Consider the following 26,890-nt stretch of genomic DNA (forward strand, 5'->3'; position numbering starts at 1 on the left):
CCACACGCCTCCCCCAGAGAGCCTCCTGTGGCTCCCCAATGTTGCTAGGAAACTCCGAGGCCCTCACTGTGGCCAGAGCCCCGCTGCCCCCCCCCCTCGACAGAGCCACACACATAAAGCGCTGAGAACAGGGCCTGGGGAGGTCACCCCCCTCCTCCCTGGAACCCCAGGCGTCAGCTTCAGTGCCCCCGCCTTCAGGTCGCCCTCCCACTCGGCCCATACCCGGCGGACGAGCTTGTGGAGTGTGAAGTTGACCAGGCCGTGCTGCAGGAGGGCCCCAGCCCCGCGCAGGTAGTAGGAGCGGTGGCCCGACACGTGGGACAGGCGTCTGGGGACAGATGGGCAGACAGGCCAGTGCCATGGGCCGAGGGGCACGCCAGCACCCGGGGGCAGAGGCCAGCTGCCAGGCAGAAGCTGGCATCAAACATTCATGCTGGGCGAGGCCCGGGCGGTGCCGCACCCCGCACAGAGCCCCAGGTGAGGAGCCGGCAGCCAGCTGGTGGGGCGGAGGGGGGGGCAAGGGGGGTGCGGGAGGGAGAGGCGCTCACTTCTGACGGATGATGTCGAGTTTCTCGGCGATTTCCAGGTGGCCCCGGGGTTGGAAGGAGAAAGCTGGATGTGGAGGCAAAGCAGTGGGGTGAGGGGGGTGGGCAGGACAGAGAAGGGGGGACAGGAACAGAGAGGATTAGAAGGACAATGGGAAGGAAAGGCAGGAAGACAGAGAAAGAGAGAGAAGGAAGCAAGAGAGTCAGACAGAGGGAGACGAAGGCAGAGAAGAGAGCCAGTGATGGAGAGAGACAGAGAAGGAAGAAGGGTAAGGATTTTCAAGATGAGGGAATGCCGGCCAGTCCTTCCTCCCTTCCCTCCCCCTCTACCTCAGTGTACCCCCTTCCTACCCCCCACCCCTGCTACCGGAAGTGTAAGCCCAGCTCTGTCAAGATTTCCATCTGGAGGGACAGGAATTCCTCCAGCAGTTTTGAGCTTTGCTCCAGCCCAGGGCCAGTCACCCCGAACATCTCCACCTGGGTCAAGGCAGGAGGACAGGAGTCAGGAAGTCCTGGTCTACCGGGGTGACCCCCCAGCCCAGTCCCAGTAACGCCAACCTTGGTGAAATGGTGTACTCGATACAGCCCCCACGGCTCCTTCCCTGTGTGTGTCTCTGCCCGGTAGCAGGTGCTAGAACAAACCATCCTGGGGGCGCGGGGGAGACGAGGTCAGGTGGGGGGGAGAGGGAACGTCATGGGCACGGGGAACTGGGTGTCACCTGACTGGCAGGTCCCTGAAGGCCACCGAGTGGTCCATGAAGTAGCCTGGGAGGAGATGGGACAGGACAGTCAGCCGTGCGGTCACGACAAGGCTCTGAGAGACTCAGAAAAGGCACCTCCGCTGGCGGAGGCAACCTCACGGCAGGCGAGTGGCTCATCTTCCCTGTCTGTTAGCAGTCAACAACCTAGGGAGCTGTACGCACCGGCCCCTGGAGCCTGGATGTCCTCCACAACCCCACCTGCTCTGAAAACACTGGAGGTGACCACACCACTCCCTGCCCCTGGGCAAGGCTCACCTGCAAGTCCCACCTCTGCTGTCCCCGCCAGGTTGAGGTCTTCAAAGCGGGAGGGGTCGATGTTGTAAATCTGGGATGGGCTGGCATTTGGTGTCATCCCACAGCCTTCCTGGGGGGGGCCAGGCCACCAAGGTCAGGGGGCAGGTAACCGAGGCCTCCCCCATTTTGTAGGCATGCCCTCTGCTCCTCCCCGGAAGCACCTGGAATCGCCTGGCCTCCCTGTTTTAAGCTGGCCCCCCTCAACCCAGCTCCAGGACAGTGTCAGGGGAGCCAGGCCGGCCTCCTGCTGGGGCCCCAGGACAGGGCCCCTCACTCACAAACACGGCTCCCCGGAGGAGGTCTGGCACCGTCATGGGGGTGAAACCCTGCGAGGGGAGAGGTGAGGTGAGGAGCACGGCCAGGATCCCGTCAGACCCAACTCGGGCCTGAAGGGACACTGTGCAGGGGCCAGTGGTGTGCCCGCGGTGCCACAGACCCTTCCACTGCAGGGGACACCAGCAGGTTGCACTCTCAGGGTTCGGGGCCCCAGTCCCCGGGCACCTTGTGGGTTTCTCACTCAGTCTATCCCGCGGGGGGCAGCCAGACATGTTTAAAACAGAGCTGGCCACACGCCTCCCCCAGAGAGCCTCCTGTGGCTCCCCAATGTTGCTAGGAAACTCCGAGGCCCTCACTGTGGCCAGAGCCCCGCTGCCCCCCCCCTCGACAGAGCCACACACATAAAGCGCTGAGAACAGGGCCTGGGGAGGTCACCCCCCTCCTCCCTGGAACCCCAGGCGTCAGCTTCAGTGCCCCCGCCTTCAGGTCGCCCTCCCACTCGGCCCATACCCGGCGGACGAGCTTGTGGAGTGTGAAGTTGACCAGGCCGTGCTGCAGGAGGGCCCCAGCCCCGCGCAGGTAGTAGGAGCGGTGGCCCGACACGTGGGACAGGCGTCTGGGGACAGATGGGCAGACAGGCCAGTGCCATGGGCCGAGGGGCACGCCAGCACCCGGGGGCAGAGGCCAGCTGCCAGGCAGAAGCTGGCATCAAACATTCATGCTGGGCGAGGCCCGGGCGGTGCCGCACCCCGCACAGAGCCCCAGGTGAGGAGCCGGCAGCCAGCTGGTGGGGCGGAGGGGGGGGCAAGGGGGGTGCGGGAGGGAGAGGCGCTCACTTCTGACGGATGATGTCGAGTTTCTCGGCGATTTCCAGGTGGCCCCGGGGTTGGAAGGAGAAAGCTGGATGTGGAGGCAAAGCAGTGGGGTGAGGGGGGTGGGCAGGACAGAGAAGGGGGGACAGGAACAGAGAGGATTAGAAGGACAATGGGAAGGAAAGGCAGGAAGACAGAGAAAGAGAGAGAAGGAAGCAAGAGAGTCAGACAGAGGGAGACGAAGGCAGAGAAGAGAGCCAGTGATGGAGAGAGACAGAGAAGGAAGAAGCTGGAGGCAGAGATGGGGCTGTGCAGGGGGAGGATGGGCAGGAGGAGAGAGGGGAGCACGGGAGGGAGAAGAGCAGAGGAGGCACGTGGGCGCCGGAGAAGCCCAGAGACAGCGACCAAAACTGGGGGTCAAAGAGCTGGAAACACACCAGCAGACCGCAAAGTCTGTGAAGTATGGGGGAGACAGTGAGGACCGGGGCCCTGCGCTGGGCCGGCAGAGGAAGCCACCTGGCAGCGCCAGGAGTTCTGAGCGGTGCAGCTCCCCACCCAGCAGCCCCCACCCCAGCCTGGAGCCCTGGCCTGGGGGTGGCTCACCTGGCTTGTCTCCGACCACGTGGAGCACACGGGCCTGGCTCTCGTCCCCGACGGGCTACAGGGGGAGAGCGGGGGTCAGGGGAGGTGGCGCTGGGCAGGTCTGGCTTCCTGCTGCCTGGCAGGGCACCTACCACGTCAGGGTGGGTCTGGTTGGGCAGCCTCAGGGCCCGCAGGTAGAACTGCTCCTCCAGCTGGGCCTTCTTGGGGTACAGGAGCACGAGCTGCTTCCGGAGCTCCCGACCATGTGCCCGCAGAGTCTGATACTGAGGGTCCTGGGGGCAGGGCCAGCGGGTCAGCCCAGGGCAGGCTGGGCAGTCCCTCACCTGTGTGACCGCTAGCCTGGCTTGCGGAACGGCTGTGGTGGACGTCTGTTGCCTCTTTTGGCTCATCATCCTGAATTTCCTTTTGAGAATCTCCCCTCACCGCCGAGTGGCTCACGCCTGGGAACATTACTCAGGCTGCCTACCAGAATGTTCCATCGCCATGACTGGCCTAAAGGCCGGCACATGACCCGAGCCGAGGTCATGAGAACCAGTCCCAGCACCACGGCTGGAGCTGTCAGGGAAACAGGCCTTTCTGCACCCGACCTGCCTCGCCCCTCTCCAAGGGGCGATCTAGAAATGACAGGGAAGCCAGGACCCAGGCCAGCTGTTCCTGAAGCCAGCATTTTAGTTTCCCGAATCACAGAGCCTGGTCTTCTCCTTAATCCTGTCTGAGTTATGTTTTCTACCACAAACCAGGGAGGATTCACGATGGATGTGGTCTCCCCCGCCCACCCCCACTGCCGACAGGACAGCGGCTCCCTGCAGTACCTGCTGCACTTGTTTGTTGTCCTGGTTTACCTGGTAGAAGAGAGACAGAGGCAGTGATGAGGCTGACTCAGTGGGGGGCAGGGAGGGGCTGAAGGGAGGGGTGAAGGTTCAGGCAGGGCCAGGGCACCTGAGCCCTAAGCTCAGCCAGTGCCTGGCGTGGGCGACCACTATGTACACATCTGCTTATTATTTTGTGATCATCTGGAAGCCCTTGGTGGCAGATGCTGTTGGCTGTCCAGCCCAAGACCATTTGCCTTCCTCCCTGCCCCCCTGACTCTATTCACTTCTCTCCTCCCCCAACACAGCTTGTGCTGAGGGAAAGTGGGCCCAGAGGACAGGCGCCTCCAATAGCTGAGCCCCCCGAAGTAGCTGCAGCCTTTCTGCTGACGCCTGGTGTAGGTATGGGGCATACGGACCGAAGAGGCATGATGCCCCTGCTGGATGCCCCTGGTGGCCGAGTCACACAAGCAAGGATTCGCTGTGCTATGGCAGCCAGCTTGGAACTGTGAGGGGAAACGAGTCAAATCTGCGAGTGAAGTGGCGATGCAGAGGGCGGAATGAACTTGAGCTGGCAATGTTGGGGGACACTGCTAATTCACCCACCCCAGGGAAGCCTGAACCTGGATGACATGTAATGTGAGGTGGTAAATGCCCGGTTATGTGCAGCCAGGGGCACCTTGACTGCCACCCCACCCAGCCAGAAGCCCCAGGCTCACCAGCAGGGCTTGCACAGCCTCGGCTACAGCCCCCTTCTCTTCCTCCAGGCTTTGGATCTGCTCTCGCAGCCGTCTCAGTTCCTGCCAGGTGGAGATCTGGGGGTGGACACAGGAGGAAGAAGGGTAAATGGCCACCATCCCCTGCCCACTGGCGCCTCCTCCAGTGGGTATGTGGACCAGCAGTGGAGGGAGGCAGACTCCTCACTGTCCCTGGGATGACCGTTCTCCCCCTCTTCCCTTCAGTTCTAGAACTCCCCGTGTTTAGCTAGGCACACAGTTGCTCAAAAGGTGGACAGTTTCTCTGCCTTCCTTGCAGGGAACCCCTGTTACACTCCTGAGTACCCAGAATAATGATTATGCAAGTAAGGGAGTACAACTCTCAGGCCCCTCCTTCCCAGGAAGCTCCAACCTGGACCGTCTTTCCCATTCCCTCAGGGTGGATGTGGACCCTATAAGATCGTTATCCAAAGGGACGCCCAGGGAGAAGACAGAAGGACCCAGATGCCAAGGGGTGACACGGAGCTGAGTCCTAGTAACCCTTGGGATAAAATGGAGTTGCTGTGAAACTTACATGTCTATATACAAAACTTTACGTATGTATAAAGCACTAAGAACAGGACAGCAGTGGGGCCCAGCAGAAGTCTGGAGGGGCTTGGGGTCCTCACCAGCCTCAGCATCTAAGCTGGTGACTCTGGCTGTAGTTCCCTAGGATGTATAGTGTTATATATGTACGAGCTGTTATTTATATTAGTACTAACTATGTTGTTAATACGTGTAACTAGAGTTACTATCATTCACTGCCTGATTCTCAACACCTGGGGTGTAGTAGGTGGTCTCGAAAGATTTGTTCAGTAGAACCATTCCTTCATGAACTAGCCCTATTTAGCGGCCAGCTACTGGGGGGTAGGTGAAGGATTCCGCCTCTCTGATTCACATCCCTGCCCCCTACACTCCTGTGTGGCCTTAGGGTAAGGCTGGCATGAGGTCAGAGCGCAGAAGAACTGGCATCATGTAAGTTCCCAGCGCAGACCTGGTAAGCAGTACGCTTTAAGGAACAGGTGCACAATGTGTGTCGAGATAAGGGCCCTGGTAGTCAGAGGACAGCTATCTGGCACATGGGTGTCAAGCACAACATTGGCTAAACTCAGGTAGGAACTAAAAATTCACGGGCTAAGCCTGTCCCCTGCTGGAGAGGCTCTCACAAGCCCACTGGGCCCCGTTAAGGGCAACAGCCAATCGGCAAAGCGCCCCAGCCCCGCGCAATCGCACTTACGATCCCCGGCAGGTCGTCCGGCCGTATCTCTCCCTTGCGGTGCTCCAGGGCACGCGCCGCCTCTTCGGGGCATGCGCATAGCGGCTCCATGGCCAGCTGCGGGAGCGCGCTGTAGCCCTCACGCGCGTGCTCGTACAGAAGGCTCCGGTTTCGTCTCTCCGTAGCGAAATTCCTCCTTTGGCTCTGGCTGTAGATGGAACTTCTGGGCCGGAGGCCTCGACCAGTCACCAAAGGCCACAAACGCCTTGCCATGGACGCTGCCATCTTGGATAGGGGACAACGAGTCACGCACCCTTCGTCCCGCCTTCTCCGCGTTTAGACCAATTGCAAAGCTGTGGTCCTGTGAGTCCCTCCCGTGTCGAGATTGATGCTTTCATTGCCCAATCGTCGTCTTCACCCCGCCTCTTTAGCGTACGCCAGAGGCAGAGCCAGCCAATCCCTGCCGAGATAACCCCGGAAGGGACTGGAGGCGGCGTTCGGCGTGTCTGTGGACCCTGTTAAAGGTTGGTGCGAGGTCAGTGGCGTCCTGTGCTCCTCACCTCTTTTCTCCTCAGTTTCCCTTTTACTCCTGTACGCGGGCGGGGCGGGCGGGTGCCCGGAAAACTATTCAGAACGAGGCCAAATTTCCGGAGGGACTTTCTGTTAGCAGCAGCGTGGTTAGGACTTCAGAGGAAATTCCTCAGATTTCACCAGAAGCCACCGGCGGCGGGACGGGGAGAATTCGCACCATCGTACGGCGACGAAGTCTCCGTACTTTCCCTTCCCGCCTGAGTCTCTCTTCTCCTAACAGGGACGCTGCAGGCGGTGGGATGTCCTTGTCCGGCCTTCTGCGTGGCCTCAAGACGTCCCTCGGTTATGGTGAGTGGGGTGCTTGGGCCGCAGAGCCGGGGCCAGCTCTGGGACGAGCGAGAACCATGGTTTTGAGCCAGGCTGGACTGGATGCATGGTGGGTGTGGGTGGAGCTGGACTGCTAGGGGAAGCGGGTGAAAGCAGTTGCATGGAGGGTACTGGAAGTTTGGCCCAAATGCTGTTTTTTTGGGGGGGGGGAGGGGTGGGAGCGGGTGAATGCTTATTTTAAGTACCAAGGTGGACGAGACATCCAGGCAAGGCGTCGTGGTCACTCAGCATTTTTTCAGGAGCTTAGCATGTGCCAGGCAGAACTTAGACCTTCAGCAAACAACACATGCTTCTCGTGGGCGGTGCTCCTGTGTTCCTTCACTTACTCAGTCTGCAGAGCTTTGTGAGCACCGGTCACTTTGCTGTTGATTGACACGGGATCTCACAGTGTGCTCAGGAGGGAGATGGGGTTATGGTGCCACTTGCAGGTGAGCACTCAAGGCACAGAGAGGTGAGGAGTCTCCTTCAAGCGCGAATCACTAGGAGGAGATTCCCAAGAGGGACTCCTCCCCTTTGAGGACTCTGCTGTAAGGCGGGACATACAATGGACAGTGAGGCCAAGACCAGATAAGGAGGGGAGTGTGGAAAGTCATCCTCGCTAAGGGACAGGATGGACCCGAACCCTGGACTGGACGCTGGCAGAGGACACGGCCCAAGGCTCTCTGAGTCGTCCTGTGTCTCCATGTGAGGCCAAGGCACCCTAGGGGTGTGGCGGGCGAGAGAATCCAGTTAGCTTTGCCTCTTCTTGCATCCCACATCCTGTCCATGAGAAAACTCTGTTCCTCTGCTTTGGAAATGGACAGTTGACCCTTGAACTACATGGGCATTATGTGAACTGCGCCCCTACTTCCTTCTCTCCTCCCCCAGATGAAAATATGTATAACTTAAAGTTATCCCTGCGTATTTTTTTTCTTTAAGATTTATTTACTTAAGCTTATAAGGTTTAGGGTGTACAGGCCAGAGGTATGGGGGCAGTAAGAGGATTCACCAGAGACAGAGTGGGGAGCAGAACAGGCAGATCCACTGTGATACACCGCTGAGAGGAGCAGCAGGGAGACAGGAGAGGTCTGCCCCACCCTGTGGATCAGCTCCCTGGCCGGGGATCGAACTCATGCTGCAGTGGCAGTGGATTGCTTCATAGTGCTGCAACTTAACCCTGCGTATTTGAAGGTTCTACATCCGGGGATTTAGCCAGACAATTTCTGAGGCTGGTTGAACACACAGATGTAGCCGCCACTGACAGACCCGTGCCTAAGCAGCCAGCACAGTTCACATCCCTGGTGTTCAAACGTCGGTCCCTCTGCCCTGCCTGTGCGCCCTTCTCTTACTGCACTGCAGCCATGCCGGGCTTCCTTCTGTTGGTGTATTGGCAGGCTGGTGTGGGGAGGGGGTGAGTGGGAACTCAAGCTCAGGGAAGGAATGGGAGCAGAGTGATTGCGCCTCGAGGGCGCAATGAGCACTTGGCCCTGACTGAGTGAGGTAGCACCAGAGGGGTCTCGGCAGGAGAGGGATGGACCTACGAGGTCCAAGGGCCCCTCTGGCTGCCTTTGCAGCTTTGGGAGGTGGAAGATGGGATGCTGAGGAGGGAGGGGTGGCGGGGATGGACAGACAAGTAGGATGCTATGGAGGAGGGAGAAGGAGGTAGATTGTGACCCATTTTGAAGGTTCAGCTGGTGGTTCTGCTTCTGATGTTGGAAGTGCGTGTGACAGGAAAACATCTCCTGGAACACCCCATAAAGTAGCTGTGGGGGGCATGAGTACCATGCACTCCACACAGGGTGTGTCGCCTCATTTTTGATCATTGTGTTTAAACGGCATTAATCCAGTCCCCCGGCTGTCTTTGCAGGCCTAGCCCTCACCCCCCGGCCCTGGGCCACCCGCACCATGGCCACCCTGAACCAGATGCACCGCCGGGGGCCTGCAAAGTGGGCGCTGGCCCAGCCAGGCCCCACGGAAGGCCGGCCGCAGCTGAAGGGCGTGGTCCTGCGCACCTTCATCCGCAAGCCCAAAAAGCCCAACTCGGCCAACCGCAAGTGCTGCCGTGTGCGGCTCAGCTCGGGCCAGGAAGCCGTCTGCTTCATCCCCGGGGAGGGCCACAGCCTGCAGGAGCACCACGTCGTGCTGGTGCAGGGCGGCCGCACCCAGGACCTGCCGGGCGTCAAGCTCACTGTCGTGCGAGGCAAGTACGACTGCGGCCATGTGCAGAAGAAGAAGTGACCGAGGGGGCCGGGCGGGCGGGCGGGGTCGGCAGGAACAGAGCCTGCCTCGCCGGGCTCCTTGGGCCGCAGTCCGGCTATGGAAGCAGCCACCCTTGGGCTCACATCCTGGCTCTGTCCCTTCCGTCAGAACCGGCCCATAAGGGTCTGGGGTCAGTTGTTGCGCTTCTGCCAGTCCAGACCCTGTACTCCCTGCCGTCTGCCGGGGAGGGTGGCAATAAACACTCCTCAGGGACCCTAGTGCTGCTCGCCATCACCGAGGCCTCGGTTACTGGCATGCCTGCCGGGCCCGTTTGCGTCACCAAGACATAGCTCCACTTGCAGTAACCCCGCGGGGTTCGCATAGCGCTGGCCGTATGGGCCTCACTCACGTGCAGGGGCTACTGTGTTAAAGGTGGGAGGCAGGAGGCCTGGCGAGCCTCCTCCCGAAAAACGGCGGTTGCTGTGGTGTCGGTGACAGAGGGGTGTTGAAAGGACTGCTGTCTCCCGCGGGTGCTCCCTGCGCGTGCTCTCAGGCTCCCAGGCCTGCCGCCTCCTGATTGTTCCATGACTGTGGGATTATTTGTTCCCCCTCTGGGCCTGTTTCCTCCTTTGGAAAATGGATACAAGAGTAAAGCTGGCCTCAGCTGGTCGTGTCCTTGGCCCCTGGGAGTTGGGAGCTGCGCGGATGTGGCTGGACTCTGGGGCCACCCGGGACCTGCCTCCCCTGCTTCCTGGCCGTTTCAGCCTTCTCTGTTCCTCCCTGGACTGAATGGCTGAGGTCATGCGCCTGCCCCAGAGCCGCTGGGAGAACTGCCGAGAACCCCCAGGGGCGCCATGCAGTGCCTGGGGCTTAGTGCACCCCCTAAAGCTCTCGCTTTTGGAAACATTCCATTAGGCCTTTGGGGATCGGAACCTGCTTCCGGCAAGTAAATGGATCAGATGCAAACCCCTGTCACCTCATGTTTAGCACCAACTTTATTGAGCCAGTTTGGTGGCTGTACCCCACTGGGGAAGTTGTGGGGCCACGGGGGGTCAGACAGGAGAGCTTTCCTTCCCAGCAGGCCTTGCTCCTGGAGCCCCTGTGCATGTGGGTGTGCAGGAGGTGTTGGAGGCAGGAGGCGGGCTGCCCTGTCGGCAGGGCAGGAGGTAGCCGGAGGGACCATGTAGGGTTGGTGGCTACTTGGCCTCAGGAGAAGAAACTGAGTCTGGTCCAAAGGGGAGGTGCTGGTGGGGGCTGCATGGGCCTCACAGCTGAAGCTCCGAGGCTCCAGAAATGCAGAAAGCGCTTCCTCTGATGCCCCCGGGACAGCTGGCCGGGGCCGCCCTCTGCTTCCTGCCAGTAGTCTGTTACCAGGGCGGTAGGTGAGAGCCGCACCCCAGCTTGCTGGCCACTTTCTCTTCGATTCAAGTCCCGGTTCATCCGTAGTTCTGTGCTCAGTTGACCCCTGTGAGCAGTTCTCTGCGCCCCTCCCCCCGGAAGCCAAGAACACTGTGAGCAGCATAGTGGGGGCCCAGGTTTGTCACCCAGGGTGGGCGGCCATGCCGAAAGTGCAGCGGGGCTCCTGGGAGGTGTACAGACCACGTGGGTCCCCCAAAGTCTCTGGGTGGCCCCTGCTCCTGACTGCAGAGGTGCCCTCGACATACAAGGTGTCAGGCAGAAGGTAGGTCCTCCCGGAAGGCTGATCATGCCGGGTGGCTAGGATAGGCGGATCCTGACCCTCACGCTGGAGTGGGTCACCAGGGCGCCATAGTGACCCACCCAGGACCGCGTGTCCCGTCCATACTGCTCGAAAGACACGTAGCGGATGCCCTTGCCGAAGTTGGTGAAGACGTGGGAGACCTGCATGGGGAGACCTGCACGCTACAGGCTAGGACCTGCGGGTTCCTCTTCCTCCACCTCCTCAACTGAAGGGTGCCCCCCAGGGTACCAGGCTCTGCTCTAGGCACTCAGGAGGCAGCAGTGAAGAAAGGCAGCAGAAACACCCTGAGCCACTCCCCTCGAGCTGACAGTTACTTGGGGACTGACACCCTGAAAACAGAAGGGCAGAGGGGACCCTGCGGGTGGAAGGGCAGGGCTGGCCAGTGAGTTGTCAAAGGCCGGTCAGGAGACATTTGAGCAGAGACCTGGAGGAGGGGAAGGAGCCCCATGGGATTCTGGGGCGTGTTCTGGACCAGAGGCAGTCCATGCCAAGGCCTGGAGCAGACTAAGGGAAAACTAGGCAGGGCCTGCGGGTCACCTGATCGCTGTGCCATTTGCCTTTGCAAATATTTAAGATAAAAATGAGATCAAACTTGCTTAACAAAATTGAAGTACAATTCAGTGGTTTTCAGTATAATCAGTGCTAGGCAGCCATCACCACCGAATGCTCTGGAACGTTTACATCACCGCAGGGAAACGTCCTCCCACCCACTTCCAGTTCCTTCCTCACTGTCCGCCCAGGGTCTCCACTCCGCATGCATCATACACTAGGCGGCTTCCCCCTCGGTGGGGTCTCTGTAAGGCTGGTCAGTGGTGTGGCCGGCCGTGCATTCCATTCCAGGCCTTTTTCTAGTCGTGGGCGGGACTGGGGCTTTTACTTACAGATAGTGGGGGAGGAGGCTGCAAGACTCATGGGAATGGGGTCTTCTGGACAGTAAGCCTGCCTTGGGTGGGCGGTGGAGAGTTTAGGAATAGCGGGGTAGCGGGACACCTAAGAGGCTCCTGTGGGGAGCGGCCTGGGCTTGAAACCCGCGCCACATGCTGCAGAGCGCCTCTGGGCCGCCTAACCTCAGTGCCTCCGCCCCTCAGCTCTAGGAGGGCACAGCGGACACTGGCACACAGGAGCTGCCCAGTAACTGCATGTTGGGCAGCTTGAACCAGGCCTGGCATTAAGGTGAGGGCTCAGGACTGTCAGCTGTTGTAACATACTCAGTGAGGGTGAGAACAGGAACAGCCTGACCCACCTGCCGGCAGCCCCTCTCAGTCCACTGCAGGACCGGGTTTGGTGACGCCGAGAACTTGATCACTTCGTTTTCATACACGTCCAGAAGGCGGACCCGCAGCCGGTAGATGCAGCCGCAGTTCTCCCGGGCGCCCCACCTGCCGGGTGTGGTGAGCCTTGATGCCCCCCACCGCCTACCCAGGTCTCTGGGCTGGGCTGGGCTCCCTGCGCTTTGATGATAACACATTCCCACACCGCATCCATAGAGAGCCCCAGACCTGGGAGAGTGGGGGAGGAGCCTGGTGCTGGGGGAGGAGCCAGGGCCAGAGGGTGGAGCCGGGGGCTGAGGGAGGAGCCTGGGAAAAGAGCCCAGTTTGGGAAGCTCTAGGTCAAGTGTATGGGGGAGGAGGAGAGAGCAGTGCTGGGGGAGGAGCCACAGTCTAGGATAGGAGCCTAGAGGAGGAGGGAGCTTGGCTGTGGTGGGGTGGACACAGCTCTGGAGGGCAGCTGCTGCCCCAGGGAAGAAACTGGACTCCCTGTGAGGAGCATGAGCAGCTTGAAGACAGTTTCATAGGGGAAGGGCAGACTGAAGCCAACCAGTGCCCCTGTCCTGTCCTAACTCTCCTCTTCTGGACCTCAGCGGTCAGCACAGCGCTCCCAATCCTCCAGAACCATCCAGAAGCCCATAGGGCCAGGGCCGATTTGCCAGTGATGGGGATGGAGAGGCCGAGGGGGTCGTCTTCAGATCCATGTCAACAACCCCAAGGCCTGCTGGCCGAGAGAGTTGTGCAGAGGAGGCTCGGCTCACCGGGGCTCACCCTCTCTGGCTGTGCAACCCGCAGGACAAGGTGTCCCCTCCTTGCCTAGGTCTCCCTCTAAGGCGCACAGAACCTTGGCTACTCGAGGGGCTTGATGGGGGCGTGAAATGAGCTGCTGCCCCCACTGTTTTGTTCTGGGGCAGGTCACCATTCACTCACCAGTCGGCCACACAGATCTCGATCTGGGCGCTGTCCAGCAGCTCCTGCCACACCCCCTCCATCACCAAGTCCACCAGCTGCCTCTTGAAGCACCATCTAGAAGGGGTCATGGGGGGAGCAGTCCTGTCACTCAAGTCACAGTTCAGAAACCTCGCCTGACAGCCCTAAAGCAGATGTTTGGGGGTGGTAAGGTAGGTGGGCATCCCCACTGGCCTCTGGGATCCCCCTCTATTCTCCATCCTCCTCTGGTCCAGGAGGCTGACCTGTATGCAGGCTTGCCCCTAACAGTTGTGGGGCAGTTGAAGGCCCACATCCCAGACATCTGAGCGGGACTTCTGGAACATCCTGTGTGGACTGATCTCCTTTACTCTCCACTTGCAGTGAGTCAGCCAGCAGGAAGCTCCACCAGGCCATGGGAGGGAGCGGCAGGCATTTACCCCCGGCTCCCTCCTCAGGTCTGGGTACCTCAGTGAGAGGCAGTTTCTCAGCACCCGCTCCTCAGTCTTGTGTCTTTGCAGTTGTGTAACAGCTTCTTACCCCACCAGTTAGGGATGGCTGTGGCCCTTCCCTGCGGTCACTAGCCCAGCGCCCTGGCAGTAGCCCCGTGGTTTGCCTCCACCTTTGCAGACCGTCCTGCCCTACTTTGAATGTGCCATGACAGAAGTGTATCACTGGTGGAACGTGACTGACGGAGCAGGACAGAGACACAGGGATGGGCCTCCAGGGGTGTGGCACCGTCATACCATGGGGAACAGGTGGTCCTGGGAAAACTGACTCACTCTGTTGGGGGAGGGGGCTGCAGTGGCTCCTTACCCAGCACCGCACTCAAATGGGGATTCAAGATCTAAATGTAAAACTAGAAGGAGGTTATGAGAAGGTGGCGTAAGGATCGAAGGGGAGGAAGTTTTTCAACCAGATTCCAAAAATAAATTCTGAGCAAAAAAGTTAACTTGGATCCCCTAGAACAAGACTTTTACTGAGCAGAGAACACTGTGGACACAGTCACCACAGGAGGCAGAGAGGAAGATTGCCGTGATGGACGGACAAGGACTGGCGAGGAATTCTGGTACATCAACAAGACTAAGACGTGAACCCTAATAGAAAACTTAGAGAAGAGGAAATCCAAAGAAATTAAAAAGCAGTACCTGGAGAGATGCTGAGTTATTAGTAGACTGGCAGGGAAATGCAAACAGCAGTGAGATGATCCCCCCCCCCCCCATATACTGGCCACTACAGGAAGCTGGGTAGTGTCCCTTAGGAGTGCTTGGCAGGGAGGTGGGCACAGGGAAACCGGCTGGGAATGGGGATAAGAGCATCCAAATGTTTTGAGGTCTTCATGGTTCATCACAACCAGAGGCTCTGCAGCCAGTTGTCTGGGTTGGGATCCCAGCTCCCCCTCCTCCATGCAGGCTGTCCCCGTGCCTCAGTTTCCTGTTAGTAAGTGGAGATAAGGACAATGTCCAAGTCACAATGTGGGTATCAGGGTTGAGAGTTAGATACATCGTCAGGCATTGAGCAAGCCTCTGAAGGCTTCTGTGATATTAGTATTTTCTGTTTATGCGCTCATGGTCTCCCCATCCTTCATTTAAAATGCAAATGTAAAAAAAAAAAAAAAGGTTCCGGATGCTTCAGCATTTTCCGTGTGTCTCGGAATCTAAAACTTCCTGATAACCCGGCGCGTCCTCAGTAAATATTTGTTAACTGAATGAAGGAAGGAGAGGGTGGAGGTGGGTGAGGGTCCGGACGGTGGGGTGAGGGTGGCCCCATCTTCCCGCTACCTCCTAGATCAGTCACTCACTCGAAAGAAGTCACGAAGCAGGTCTGGGCAGGAGCCCCAGGCACCAGCGTTAGGTTCCTTTCCACAGCCCAGCCGTTCCCGCCGTGCTCCACTTCCCAGCCTCTGAAGCCCTCTGTGGGATACAGGAAGATTGAGCTCGGGGGGCTTGCCGGTCCGCTCGCCCGGGGTCTCCGCCACTACCTAATTTGTCCCTCCCACCAGCTCCTCCCTCCCGCTCTCCAGCAGCCGCTTTTCTCTGGCCCGCCTCGCTGCAGCCGGTCTCTCCAGTCCCGACACCGGTCCAGCCCCTCGGCCACGCAGGCTCCCTCTCCCTCTCCCGGGACCCCGCCCCAACCTAGGCCTCCGGGCCCCGCCCGCTCCCGGGTCGCGGGAGCCGTGAATTCCAGGCCAAGCCCCGCCCCTGCCGCCGCCCAATCGCCTTCTCGCCAGCCCTGGCCCCCCCCCCTTCCCAACCCCCCCGCCGCGCGCCCTCCCGTGTAGGGGCTGGGCTCCCCGCCCAGACCGGCTCGGTCTCCGGCGTCCCGGCCAAACGCGCTCGCCGGGCGGCTCCTTACACCGCACGTCCCGTAGGTGTCCTCGGACCCCCACCCGGCCTGCCCTCCCGCTGCTCGGCCCGACCCCGGGCACCCACTCTCTCCGCAGGAGTTGAAGATGAGGTTGCGTCCGAGGGGCGCGCGCAAACAGTAGCGGGCCAGGGCGCAGAGCGGGAACTCCTCCTCGTCCTCGCTGCGGGGCGGGTAGCGCTGGGCCACCGCGTAGAGGGCGCGGCCCTCGGCGCTGTGGTCGCGGGCCAGCCGCAGCAGCCACACGGTGGGCCCGTCCACCACGTCGCGCCAGGCGCGGCACACTAGGCGGCAGCGTGTCACTAACGCGCGCGGCGGCACGTGGCTCAGCACCTGCACCAGCAGCTCCGGGGGCAGCGCGTCCAGGGCGAGGGGCGGGTCCGCCGGCAGCCTCCTCCGCGAGGGCCTGGCGCCCATCTCCCGCTGCCGGGCCCTGCGGGTTGGAGGGGTTGACGTCAGGTCAGTCTTGCCGCCCGCACCTGCCCTCCCACGATGCAAGGCTCCCCCGCGGCCTGATGGGGACCCCCAGCTCCAATGGGCGACTGGAGCGGACACGAAAACCAGGCACCCAGTTCCTGCCACTGGGTTCCCAAGGATGATTGAGAGAGACCTTTGTCCCACCCACCCGCTCCCCTCCTATAGAAGACCCGCGGCCGACCTTGACCCCAGAACTGCTGACCACGTTTTCTATCTCTGGGTGGCGCCCTTGTGTCAGGCTAATAGCCTGTATCTAAATATAAGCGCAGGAGGTCCTCCTCCCCTCCCCAGAAAAACCCATGGGGGCGGAAACTATTTCCACCCCATCTTCCAGTTCCAGGTCTCTGAAATTATGACCTGTCTTCGGCGAAATCTATTTCCTCAGTCTTGTTGGAACGCTTATCACCTTGCTGTAATTGAAATTGGATCCCTGAGGCTGCGGGGCAAACCAGGCTCTCCCAAATTTGGGACTACAACTTTGTAGGTGCCAAGGCCCCCTTCTCCCCCAGGTCCCCAGCGAGTGCAGCAAGTGTAAGCAGCCCCCAGGGGCCCTCTAAGAGCCCCGCCCCCTGCCCTGGGCCAGGACTGTGAACTCGGGGGAAGCACACCGGGGCTCAGGCTGCAGGGGAGGTTCCCCTCTAGGGCTGTAGGTAAGCTCTGGGACGGAGTAAGCTCTGGCAGAGGAGGTCAAAGCGAGCCCTGCACCTCCTGGCTCAGGGCTGCAGGGACAGCAGGGGAGCAGGCAGTAGAGAGGGGGGTGGGGGTCAACACAGGGGGCCCTGTCCACCGCTACTAGACCCCCGCTAAAGGGGCACCCGCGTGCCTCTTCGCGGTGTTCCGGCCCACGGGCCCACCGAGGCCAGGGCAGGTGGAGGCTGTTGAGGCTCCAAGAATTCGGGTTAATATTTGGCACCTGGACTGCTGGATGAACCGGCAGGTTCAAGCCCAGTGGGTTGTGCGGAACCATCCAGGCGGTTGCTTCGGACTGAAAATGGTCCAATCAGACTTGGGAAGGGCGGGGGATGGGCAGCGGCCCCGCAGGAGGATATAAGGCAGCACAGCGGGAGGCTTAGGCGTCCTGTCCTGGCCTCTGAAGGGAGACGAGGAGTTGGAGACTTGGAGACGGCACGGAGACCCACTCCTGCACCTTCCTCCGCCCTGCCTCTGACACCCCTGCAAATCCGAGAGCTCCTTCTTGTTGCTGTAGAACAATTCACAAAGAGCTGTGAACACTGGGTGTGTGTGACGAGGCCTCGTGACTGGCACTCTGTTCTCAAAGGGTCTCGCCTTGGAGCTCTGTCCACTGCTTTGGATTCCAGCCTGGCTTTCACGCGTGGCTGCGGGCTGCTGCTGGGCCACCTCAGCGACCCCCATGAGAGCCTCCGGCGTCCGTGAGTTGGACCCTGGCCGGCCAGTGCCGCAGGCGCTCCAGGGACGGCGCCATTTTGTACAAGCGGCCTTTTGTTCCTGCCTCCTGGGCCTTGTGGACACTATCTGGGCTGAAAGCGCAGGTCAGCTGTTGTTTCCTGAGCCTGAGGGCTTGCAAGTGAGTGCTGGGCTGCACCCAGAGGGGACCTGTTCTCGCCCTGCACTAGCCTTGGCTCACAACTAGGTCCCAGCCCCGCTGTACCCCTTCCAAGTGTGGGTAGGTTAGCAGTGTGACCAGCACAGTAAGCCGGCCACTCCCCCACTGCCTGCCCCATCTGCTGGCCACTCTACACTGTGTATTTGAGGGCGGTTGTTACTGTCACCGTGACTGGGGGATGCTCCTGGCATTGCTTCTGTTTCTGGGGGTCCACCATGCTTGGCGGATCATTTCTTTTGTTAACATTTATCTATTTATGCATACAAGGACTGGGGTACAGGCGAGAGGTGCAGGGGGTGAGAGGATTCACCAGAGACAGAGCGGGGAGCAGAAAGGCAGATGGACTGAAATCCATTGCTGAGGGGAGCAGCGGGCGGGTCAGGAGAGGTCTGCTGCGCCCTGTGGGTCACTCCCCGACCTCCCACTTTCTCCCCTTGCATCCTTATTCCTCTGCAGCTCTTGCCCCCCACCCCCCAACACACACACCATGTGTCCTCTAAGTACAAGTAACATACTTAGTCACCGCCTGTCTCCCTCACTGGGCCACAGTCGCCGTGACGACAGAGCATGTTTCTGTAGCGTGTTATCTGTCACAGTGTCCACGCCGGTGCCCGACACCCACGAAGGGTCATAAATGAGCGAATCCACGCATCATCACACTGGAAGCCCACTTCACAGATGAGGAAACTGAGGCACAGCAAAGTTCTTATTGTCCAAGCAGTGACAAGCCAAGGCTAGTGAGCACATCGCTTCGTGCATCTCTCAGGTGCAGCTCCCCCTCCCCAATGAAGCCTCATTCCTGGGTTCAGTCCCAGCCAAGCTTCCCGCTGTGTCCCCGGGGTGCCTCACGGAAGCGCCGTGTGCCTCAGTTTCCCCTTCTGTAACTGAGAACGTTGGCAGTTGCTACTTCATCCTTCATCGGGGTGTGCAGATAAAATGAGTGAAGCCCTGAGGCTACTGGTGTGTCATGACTAAGCGCCATTCATTTAATACTCAACACTAAATTATACTCGTTGCGATTTTAGTACACAGCACAAAAAAGGCACGAGCACCCCTGAGTGACCCTGTCTTCCTCTGGTGACATTTATGAGGGCCTTAGGAAGCCACAGGGCTGGGCACTGACATCAGGCCACCACCATAGGGTGAGGGGCAAAACGACCCTGTGATGTCGCCCTGGGTGAAGAGGCTTCCATGACCTGGTGCTCGGGGTGTAATCGGGTGCCAGTAAGCGCACACTTCATGCCAGCCAAGTTTTCAATAAATTGATCAAGGATTTGTTAAGAAATAAGCCCCAAGCAGGCAAACAATCCAGGAGTATGGCACGCCCCTTCGCCCCCCTACAGAATACCTGGTGGGGAGCCGGGTGAGCGCTTAGGAGGCGACCAGGAGGTTAGTAACCAGCTGCCGTTTGCGCGTCATGCCACGGCTTGCTGGCACGGACATGCAACTCACCAGAGTGTATTTTGTGGTCTGCTCTCCTTAGGATGTGCTGGTGGCTAGAAACCCGGGACCCTCAGAGCTGGGGTGACCCCCTCACATCAGGGCAGCCAGACTTCGTCGAGTTGCCGCGACCTTCAAGAGAGGTGCCTCATGAGACCAGAGCTGCCAGAACGCTGCTGGGCTTGTTCTGCTGAGGGCTGTGGCGCTGCCAGCCTGCCCGGCAGGGCGCCCACCTTGGGTTGGGTGAGTAGGGAAAACTATCGCATGCCCGCGACTGCATTTGGGGGGCTGTGTGTTTGGGGTACAGGGAGGTGGTTAGCGGTTGTCACAGTGACTGGGGGATCTCAGTAGCATCCCATTTCTGGGGGCTCACCGTGCTCTGCGGACTGTTTGTTCCCCTAATACGGCAGCAACCCATCTGGCTGTTTGCGTAGCAGTCGACCAGTTTTCCCCAAGAGTAGAAGCCACACCCTGGCCTTGACATGAGGGGCCCCATGAGGCCTCTGCCCCTGGTTGATATCGCTGAGGGCTCTGTGGCCACATTCCAAAAGCAGGTACCACCCTGCCTGGCTCAGGTGGGGTGTGCCTGGGCCTGGGAGCCCCAAGACCGGTAGTGTCCTGCTGAATGTTGAACCATGGACTCAGGGGTGGGGGTTGCATCTGGAGCATACCGATGGCGTCTTTTTGTGATGTCACTTTCAGTTGTGTGCCCGAGGCTACAGGCACGCGCTCTGTAATCTCCACAAGACTGCTCACACTCGGTGGAGACACTCCACGAAGTGATAACCACTCTGTGTCTCAAATCAGGACCATACTTTTGAACTGTTTAAACCCAATCCATAGAATTAAAACCACGTCAGAAACCACCCGCCCTTGCACTGTTAATGGAAGGATTTATGTTCACCACTTGGTAGAACAATCAATATCCGGTAGGGGCTGTGGTCGGGGCTTTGAGAGCGCACTGGGAGGTTTTCTGAGTAGACATGTGGCTGATCGAAGGAGGGGACAGTGGGGACCAGAACAAGCATTTGCTGGTTTCTGTGGCGTAAGCACAGCCACCGTGGCTGAGCCCAAGCTACCAAGTAAAGCCGGACCGTGGAGGGACAGAGGGCTGCCTGCTGTCACTACCCCTGACACTGCAGGCCTCAACTGGGGAGACCACGTGACGATGGACAGAGGTGCCTGGGGGCCCCAGCCATTAGGGGTGTCTCCACCTAAGAGCTAGACATGGGGCTGAATAAGCCTTTGATCACCAAGAGCCAAGAACAGCTTAGCTGGGTTGCCAGAGCCACAATAATAATGAAATGATTCAGCCGCTACATTTCAAGCAGTAGTTAGCTCTAGCTAAAGAGACCGTTGCTCAGTCACCTCCCTTGTGTGGCACAGGGATCCCCACAAAGAACTGTCTTGCCCCCCCAGAACGCCTAATAAGAACCAAAAGGCACCCCAACTGTAGATATGTGTCTTCAGATCCTGAGTGCTTCCAGTCTTCGAGATCAGGTCTGGGGCAAAATCTCTCTCTCCTTGGGGCCTAGTAAATATAATTCAGGAATAATGTGTTTTGTTTTAAAGCCATGCTTTTTAACGTGCCAGAAATCTAGTTGATAGCTTTTACTGCCTGTTCCAGAGGGCTAATTCTCTTTCTCTCCCCATCCTGTTTATTGTGGTAAAGTTGACATAACTGGAAATTTACCATCTTAACCACTCGGAAGTGCACCGTTTAGTGGTATCACTCGCATTCAAGATGTACTACCATCACCTTCAGAATTCTCCCCCACATAACAGCTGTCTCCTCTGTTACGCTTCTCTGTTGCATTCACCACTAATTAATCAGTGGGTCAGTGGCACTCACTGTCCTATTTTCTGTCTCTGTGATTTTGCCTCCTCTAACTTATAAACAGAATCATACAATATTTATCTTCAGTTTCATCTGTGGTATAATGCACTTGCAAAATTACCACTTAGTTTTCAGGGCTGAATAGTACTCTACAGTATGTTTATAACCCATCTGTTGATGGGCACTGGTTAGCTTTGGCATTTTAGCTATTCTGACTGCTCTGTATTTTTGTGGGTGTGATGTCTAGATTGCATTTTTTTTTTTAAAGATTTAGTTATTTGTGCATACAGAACTAGGGTACAGGCCAGAGGCTCAGGGGCGGTGAGAGGCTTCACCACAAACAGAGTGGGGAGCAGAACAGGCAGATCTACAAAGTACACTGCTGAGGGGAGCAGCGGGCGGGTCAGGAGAGGTCTGTCGCGCCATGTGGTCACCTCCAGGGCAGGCGGGAATCGAACTCATGCAGAAGCGGCTTTAGCTTCTCAGTGCAGTGCCTTAACCTGCTGCGCCACCAGGGAGGGCCTAGATTGCATTTCATTTAAAACTCTGGAATCTGAATCTTTCACATCTTGAGATTGTAATCAAAGACTTGATTCCTTTTGTGATGATGATATGGATTGAAAGAGCAAAGAAAGTTCTCGCCAAGAGTTTTAGGCATCACTAACATTTCAGACGGAGCAGACATATATTTATTTAGAAAAAATTTTTCCTTCTGTTTCTAGATCTAAGAGCAGACTCCATGTGTGCTTATCAGGCTGCACAGTTTATGCAGTCTCTAGGAAAAAGTTGCTTTAAATAGTTTACAAAAATCAGTAATAGTAATAAACGCTGAATGGGTAGTGCATAGAAAGGAGCAAAAGGGTGTTATAAAAGTAAACAGAACCTCTTGTCAAAACAAAAAAAGAAAAAAGAAGATTTTTAAAATGTCAAAAAGTTGGGCTCTCTCTGGTGGCACAACAGGTTAAAGCGCAGAAATACAAAGCTACCTGCAGCCACTGCAGCATGAGTTCAATCCCTGGCCAGCAAGCTGACCCACAAGGCACGGCAGACCTCTCCTGACCCGCCCGCTGCTCCCCTCAGCAGTGGATTTCAGTAGATCTGCCCGTCCTGCTCCCCACTCTGTCTCTCTCTAGTGAATGCTCTCACCCCCTACACCTCTGGCCTGTACCCCAGTTCTTGTTTGCATAAATAAATAAAATCCTTTTTTAAAAAAGTAAAGTTTCCCCCAAAGGTAACAAACAAGAGCTAGCCCTATTTCAAAATACGGGAACCCATGGAGACCATGGAGAGTTAGCTCAGGTCTCTCCTCAGCAGTTCTTGAACTGAAGTAGGACCCAGAGCCTGTGGGTGACTGAAAACTTTTGCATAAACCAAGCTGAATCTTTGGGTTCAGTATGTGCCGAATCGTTGCTGGATGGGCTCGGTTGGCATGCCACGTATTTACGGTAACTGTGATGTTAGCGCTGTTGCGGCTCTGGGGAAGCCGGGCTCAGCTAAGCTGTCTCGGGGTTCTCGTGTGGCTGGCCTGGGTGATCGAAAGCTTATTTAGTTCCATGCCTGCCGGCTGGGACCCGACACCCGCACACTGGCGCTGCACGGCTGGCCTTCCTCCTGTTTCTCGGTCTCCCCGGCTCGCCCCAGCTAGCCTTTCTTTCCGTGTATACGCTTAGAAATTTCTCTTTGAAGGTTCATGATTGATTAGACTTCATTTGACGCGGTGTTTTTACTTTATCACCTAGATGCTGTTAATTTTGCCTTCACTAATTTTCAGGATTTCATTTCAGTGGGGCTTGAAATGATTTTCTCTACCAGCTGGTAACACATTAGAGTAACTTGCACGCCACACCTCTATATTTACACGCTTCTATCTTACCCTTTTTGTGTGCTTGGTGCGCCATTTTACTCACTGACGTTCTGCTAGGAGCTGGGCGGACCGAATTACCCGTGTCAGGTCAGTAATAACTCAGAGGCTGCTGTCACTGGCTCACAATCGTAGGCGGCAGTATTGCTTGACTATCACTATTTTGACTTTTCTGCGAACTTGAAATGTTTCATAATATCATCACTGGGGAGGGGGCGGAATCAATTAGTGAAGAGCCAATATCTGTAAAGCCTCTTAGGATGCTTCTGCCCAGGGCCGGGAGTGTCCGAGGCTTCCCAGGACCCCCAGCTGCGATCCAGGAAGGGGGGATGGTGAAGGGGAGCCCCCACTGTGGGGACAAGTGACCGGGTTCGAGCCCCGCTGTCCCTTCCCGGGTGGTCCTTTCTCAGGCATGCCCCTGAGCCTTGAGCTTGTTTTCTTGTCTGTATTAAGGGGGCAGTAGTCAGGCTGTGTCAGCGCAGATGTGACCAGGAAGGCCAAGTACTACTGTGTCTGCGTCTGAAGAAGTGAGACCCCACAGTAATAACGACTAGTAGATCTTTGTTTTTAGGGTGAGGAACTGATCCACGGGAAGGATTAGGAACTTCAAGTGAGATGCTCTCTGTGGCTTCACTCTGGGGAGAGGGGACTGGCGCTTGGCACCTCCCAGGGCCCTCTAGACCCCGCCAACCGCCCTCGGTGGCCCCCAGGGGCTGTAAACCAGCAGTCCCCAAACCAGTGCCAAAAACTCTCCCCAGCACCTGTGTAGATGCAAATCATGTAAGCCAGGCGGGGCATCTCGCGGGTGGGATTTGGAGTGCATTTCTGCCTGCCTCTCCATGTCTTTTCCACTTATATTTGCACATATGCCAGATGCTCCCCAGAGGTTGCAATTTAAAAATGTCTCTGTACTGACATCCAATAAAACACGCACATCTCAAGTGTAACCATTGCCACAGCCAACGTGGGGTCACCCTTCCCAGTGAATCCCTCTCCGCTCTCAAGGAAACCACTACTCTGCTTCCTGTCACCTTTTTACAATTTCATATAAATGGAATCACACAGCGCGCGGGTTATTCGTTTGCTGCCTCGCAGCTGCAACTTAGGAAATTGGAGTTTGGCTTTTGCAATCTTTCCTTTACCGGCTGCACTGCGACGTTTTTCCAGTAGAGGGCGCCCGCGAGACGCCGCGGGGGGACGGGGTCTGCTTGCAGCTGTCAGACCTGGTTCCTTGGGGCTGGCAGCTGCAGCCCCAACCCTGCAGGGTGCCCCTTCCCCAGTGCGGCCACTTGGGGGCACCCTGCTGCCAACGCCTTCCCGTAGCACCACCGTCTCCCTGGGAATGCTTTCCCCAGCATCCCAGAGAACCGACTTCTGGCGAGCTCCTGAGGGTAGATTTCCAGCAAGTTCCAGGCGTCCTGCACAACAGGGTTGCTTTAGCTTTTTGGTGAGCCCTGGCCAAGACCACCAAAGCCAACAAGGTGGCGTCTCTGGACGCTTGTCTTCAGCCTTGCCTTAACTTAGGATCTTTGTCCAGCGCTCTTAGACCTCAGGGCTGAGGCTACTACTGCTTGTGGGGGGAGTATGTGGGGGGAGTGAGAGGCTTCACCAGAGACAGAGTGGGGAGCAGAACAGGCAGATGTACAGAAATCCCCTGCTGAGGGGAGCAGCAGGCAGGACAGGAGAGGTCTGCTGCACCCTGTGGGTCACTCCCTAGTCTGAGAGGTCACAGTGCTGAGACTTACGTGCCGGGCCTCTCGGGAGGCCCCTGTACCTGCCGTTTTTATTTTTTTTAGTCTCTAGTTCGAAGTAGCTAGCCTCTTTTACTCTAACCCCCCGCCGTAATGAATAATGCCGAGTCCTCAGCAATCTCCCTGCGCAATAGTTTGTGGTTTCAGTCTTCCAGTTGTGCCCTGCCAGGAACATAAAGCACATGCTCCCTGCTTCTCCCCCCCTTCAGCATATCTGCACAAATCACCCCTGCTGTTGCACATGGTAACCCACAGTTCATGCCTTTTTGTTGCTTCCATAATATTCCACTGAACAGATAAACCACAATCCGCCTTATCTGGTTGTGAGAGACTTGGGGCTGCTCCCAGCACTGGCTCTTAGGAGTCATGCTTCTGTGAACATTTATGGACAGTGTGCGTGTAGACATGTGTCTTCAGCTCTCAAGTCCTAGGAGTGGAATCTTAGATCGCAGGGTAAGTGGATATTTCACTTTGCAAAAAAGTCCCCAGGCGTTGTTTTCGGCATGATGGCGACATTTGCATTCCCAGTAACAATGCGTGCCGGTGGCAGCTGCCGGCACCTGGTATCGTCAGTCTTTTTAATTTTAGACAGAATGGCTTCCTTTCCCTGCCTTTGGGAGATTCCCGCCACCTGCCCCCTGATTCGTGTTAACTCTTTGCTCCTGAACTGCCCTGCCTGCGTCCTTTCTACCTCGTGATGAGTAGCCACATATAAATCACCGAGAAAGTGAGATTCACATGCCTTTTTTTTTTTTTTTTAAGGGGAAAAATCAATCATTTTATGGAGGGGCCCGGGAGGCCAGAAGCCTCAGCCCACTGACGCGCTCCCCAGGGGCCCTGCAATCTTGTGGTCTTTATAGAGTTATCACATGGTTAGTGAGTGGGTGTGGGCTCCTCTTTAGGAAGGCTAGCTGAGCGCTGATCCCCCTGCCTCTCCCAACCTGCTGGAGCCCGTGGGGTGAATGTAGCCCCTGGGGTCACTTGGTGCTGCTCAGGCCTAGACCTGAGCCTCGCTCCCACTCCTGTGCTGACTGACCCTTGAGTGACAGCTCCCAGGCACCTGGCTGGGGCTAGATGCTCTCAAAGCAATGTCTTAGTAACCCCAACTCCAAGTTTCTAGGCCTACAAGGGGCAGCTGTATCCCAAATGAAGTCCCTCTGTACGAGGAAACAGGGCGTGGTGGAGGTTGTGGCCAGTCAGGGCCAGCCCAGTCTGAGGCAGTGCTGACTCTGGGGCTGACTTAACTGCCCAAGAAGGTGGACCCAGTTTTCCAGCAGAAATTGGAAAACTTAGTTTTTTAATGAAATTACCCAATTTTTATTATGTGTATATGTGTGTGTGAGGGTCATTGTTTGTTCATAGAAAGATAAAAATATAATAAGACATATAAATGGCTGGAAAATTAAATCAGGCATTTTTACATGATGTTAAGGTGTGAATTTGCCCACTTTTTAAATGATAGTAATGTACTAAAAAATCAATTTGCATCAAAAATGGTGGGGGGGGGGAGTGCGCTGGACTATGGTGATGGCACACAGGTGATGGGGTGATGGGAAGCCCACGGGGATTACAGCTGAGTTGGAAAAAGGCACAAAATGATGTGAAAATAAACTATTATATTCGAAAAGAAAAAAATCAAGCAGCATGGGCCACATAAGACGAACACTGAGTGCCAGGAGCTGACGGGGCGGCTGTTTTGTGACTCCTGTATTATTATCCTAGTTGCTCCTTACACCATGAGGAAACAGGCTCAGCAAAGCGACATGATCCACAGTAGACCACACAGCAGCCGGAAGGGGGGGGCAGCTGGAGTGTGGGGGTCTCATGGCCCATGCAAAGAGCACCTCCAACTTGTGTAGCAAAGAAATGAAACAAGGGTAACAGGGTGTCCAGCAACAGGGAGCAAAGGTTGCCCACTACCAGGCAGCAGTGTAGACAGAACGCGGAGTGTGAGGCTCTGCAGCCAGAGGGGAAGCGCACAGGTCAGGGGTGAGAGGGCAAAAGCTGCTCATTGGCTCCCTGCTCCCTCTGCTTCCTCCTTCATGCCTCGGCCATGCAGGAAAAAAAGAAAACCACAAACAACACTGGTTGATTGTTCTCTAATAAATCTGGCATGAAGCTTCTGGAAAGGCTGGGGGTGTTGGCAAGTACAGGCCTCACCTCGGCATCCGAGAGTGGGCCCCTCCCAGCAAGGTGGACTTCCTCGGGGCTACTCTAACAAGTGGGGCCCGTAGAACAGGGCTCTCAGTCATCCCTTCCCCTGGAGCAAGAGGCCGGTGGGAAAGCAAACTATGTTTATAACAGCCCAACATTTCATGCCAGTGATTTCAAGTTACTAAGCCCTTGTTTGCAAATATAATGGGACAAGCAAGGATCCCCGATGTTCAAAGTAACCCAGAAGAAAAACATTAGGGTGGACAGCAAACCGACCCTAAAGGAAACACAATCCAGAGGCTCAAAGGACATAAAGGGAAAGAAAAAGGCCTACTGTGG

The 26,890-nt window shown here is 57.2% G+C and overlaps 4 protein-coding genes across 7 annotated transcripts in view; 2 read left to right on the forward strand and 2 right to left on the reverse strand.

Moving 5' to 3' along the window:
- Positions 1-6,374, reverse strand: part of SARS2 (seryl-tRNA synthetase 2, mitochondrial) — an 8,179-nt gene extending 1,805 nt beyond the window's left edge. The window contains exons 1-12 of one of the 2 annotated variants that reach the window (XM_004690303.2): positions 6,093-6,374; positions 4,820-4,915; positions 4,104-4,133; positions 3,423-3,563; positions 3,292-3,346; positions 2,713-2,776; positions 2,387-2,492; positions 1,879-1,926; positions 1,562-1,670; positions 1,265-1,310; positions 1,104-1,191; positions 913-1,022 (exon numbers count right to left, since the gene is read on the reverse strand). In XM_004690303.2, the coding sequence (XP_004690360.1) occupies positions 913-1,022; positions 1,104-1,191; positions 1,265-1,310; positions 1,562-1,670; positions 1,879-1,926; positions 2,387-2,492; positions 2,713-2,776; positions 3,292-3,346; positions 3,423-3,563; positions 4,104-4,133; positions 4,820-4,915; positions 6,093-6,356 (1,157 nt within the window). In that variant the 5' untranslated portion in view covers positions 6,357-6,374. The remainder of the gene's footprint in view (positions 1-912; positions 1,023-1,103; positions 1,192-1,264; positions 1,311-1,561; positions 1,671-1,878; positions 1,927-2,386; positions 2,493-2,712; positions 2,777-3,291; positions 3,347-3,422; positions 3,564-4,103; positions 4,134-4,819; positions 4,916-6,092) is intronic. The other variant, XM_012730602.1, reaches the window with a different exon arrangement.
- A 34-nt stretch (positions 6,375-6,408) lies between these two features.
- On the forward strand, positions 6,409-9,445 carry MRPS12 (mitochondrial ribosomal protein S12). 2 transcript variants are annotated; one of them, XM_004690607.2, is made up of 3 exons: positions 6,409-6,606; positions 6,883-6,950; positions 8,836-9,445. In XM_004690607.2, exons 2-3 carry the CDS (start codon positions 6,902-6,904, stop codon positions 9,204-9,206), a joined length of 420 nt encoding a protein of 139 aa, XP_004690664.1. In that variant the 5' UTR covers positions 6,409-6,606; positions 6,883-6,901; the 3' UTR covers positions 9,207-9,445. The 2 variants fall into 2 exon arrangements, with proteins under 2 accessions (XP_004690664.1, XP_012586061.1); XM_012730607.1 differs by having other exon boundaries at positions 6,409-6,595.
- An 85-nt stretch (positions 9,446-9,530) lies between these two features.
- On the reverse strand, positions 9,531-19,043 carry FBXO17 (F-box protein 17). Of its 2 annotated transcripts, none has more exons than XM_004690608.2 (6): positions 18,961-19,043; positions 15,515-15,879; positions 14,884-14,995; positions 13,086-13,181; positions 12,131-12,266; positions 9,531-11,027 (listed from the first exon to the last, which is right to left on the reverse strand). In XM_004690608.2, exons 2-6 carry the CDS (start codon positions 15,861-15,863, stop codon positions 10,884-10,886), a joined length of 837 nt encoding a protein of 278 aa, XP_004690665.1. In that variant the 5' UTR covers positions 15,864-15,879; positions 18,961-19,043; the 3' UTR covers positions 9,531-10,883. The 2 variants fall into 2 exon arrangements, with proteins under 2 accessions (XP_004690665.1, XP_012586059.1); XM_012730605.1 differs by having other exon boundaries at positions 9,531-11,041.
- A 79-nt stretch (positions 19,044-19,122) lies between these two features.
- The window catches only part of LOC101623974 (iron/zinc purple acid phosphatase-like protein), an 87,358-nt gene continuing 79,590 nt past the window's right edge, over positions 19,123-26,890 (forward strand). The window contains exon 1 of the mRNA XM_012730603.1: positions 19,123-19,191. The gene's annotated coding sequence lies outside the window, so the exon portion shown is untranslated. The remainder of the gene's footprint in view (positions 19,192-26,890) is intronic.

The sequence above is a fragment of the Condylura cristata genome, unplaced genomic scaffold (assembly GCF_000260355.1).
Source record: "Condylura cristata isolate star-nosed mole 26May11 unplaced genomic scaffold, ConCri1.0 scaffold00028, whole genome shotgun sequence".
In the NCBI taxonomy this organism is placed as follows: domain Eukaryota; kingdom Metazoa; phylum Chordata; class Mammalia; order Eulipotyphla; family Talpidae; genus Condylura; species Condylura cristata.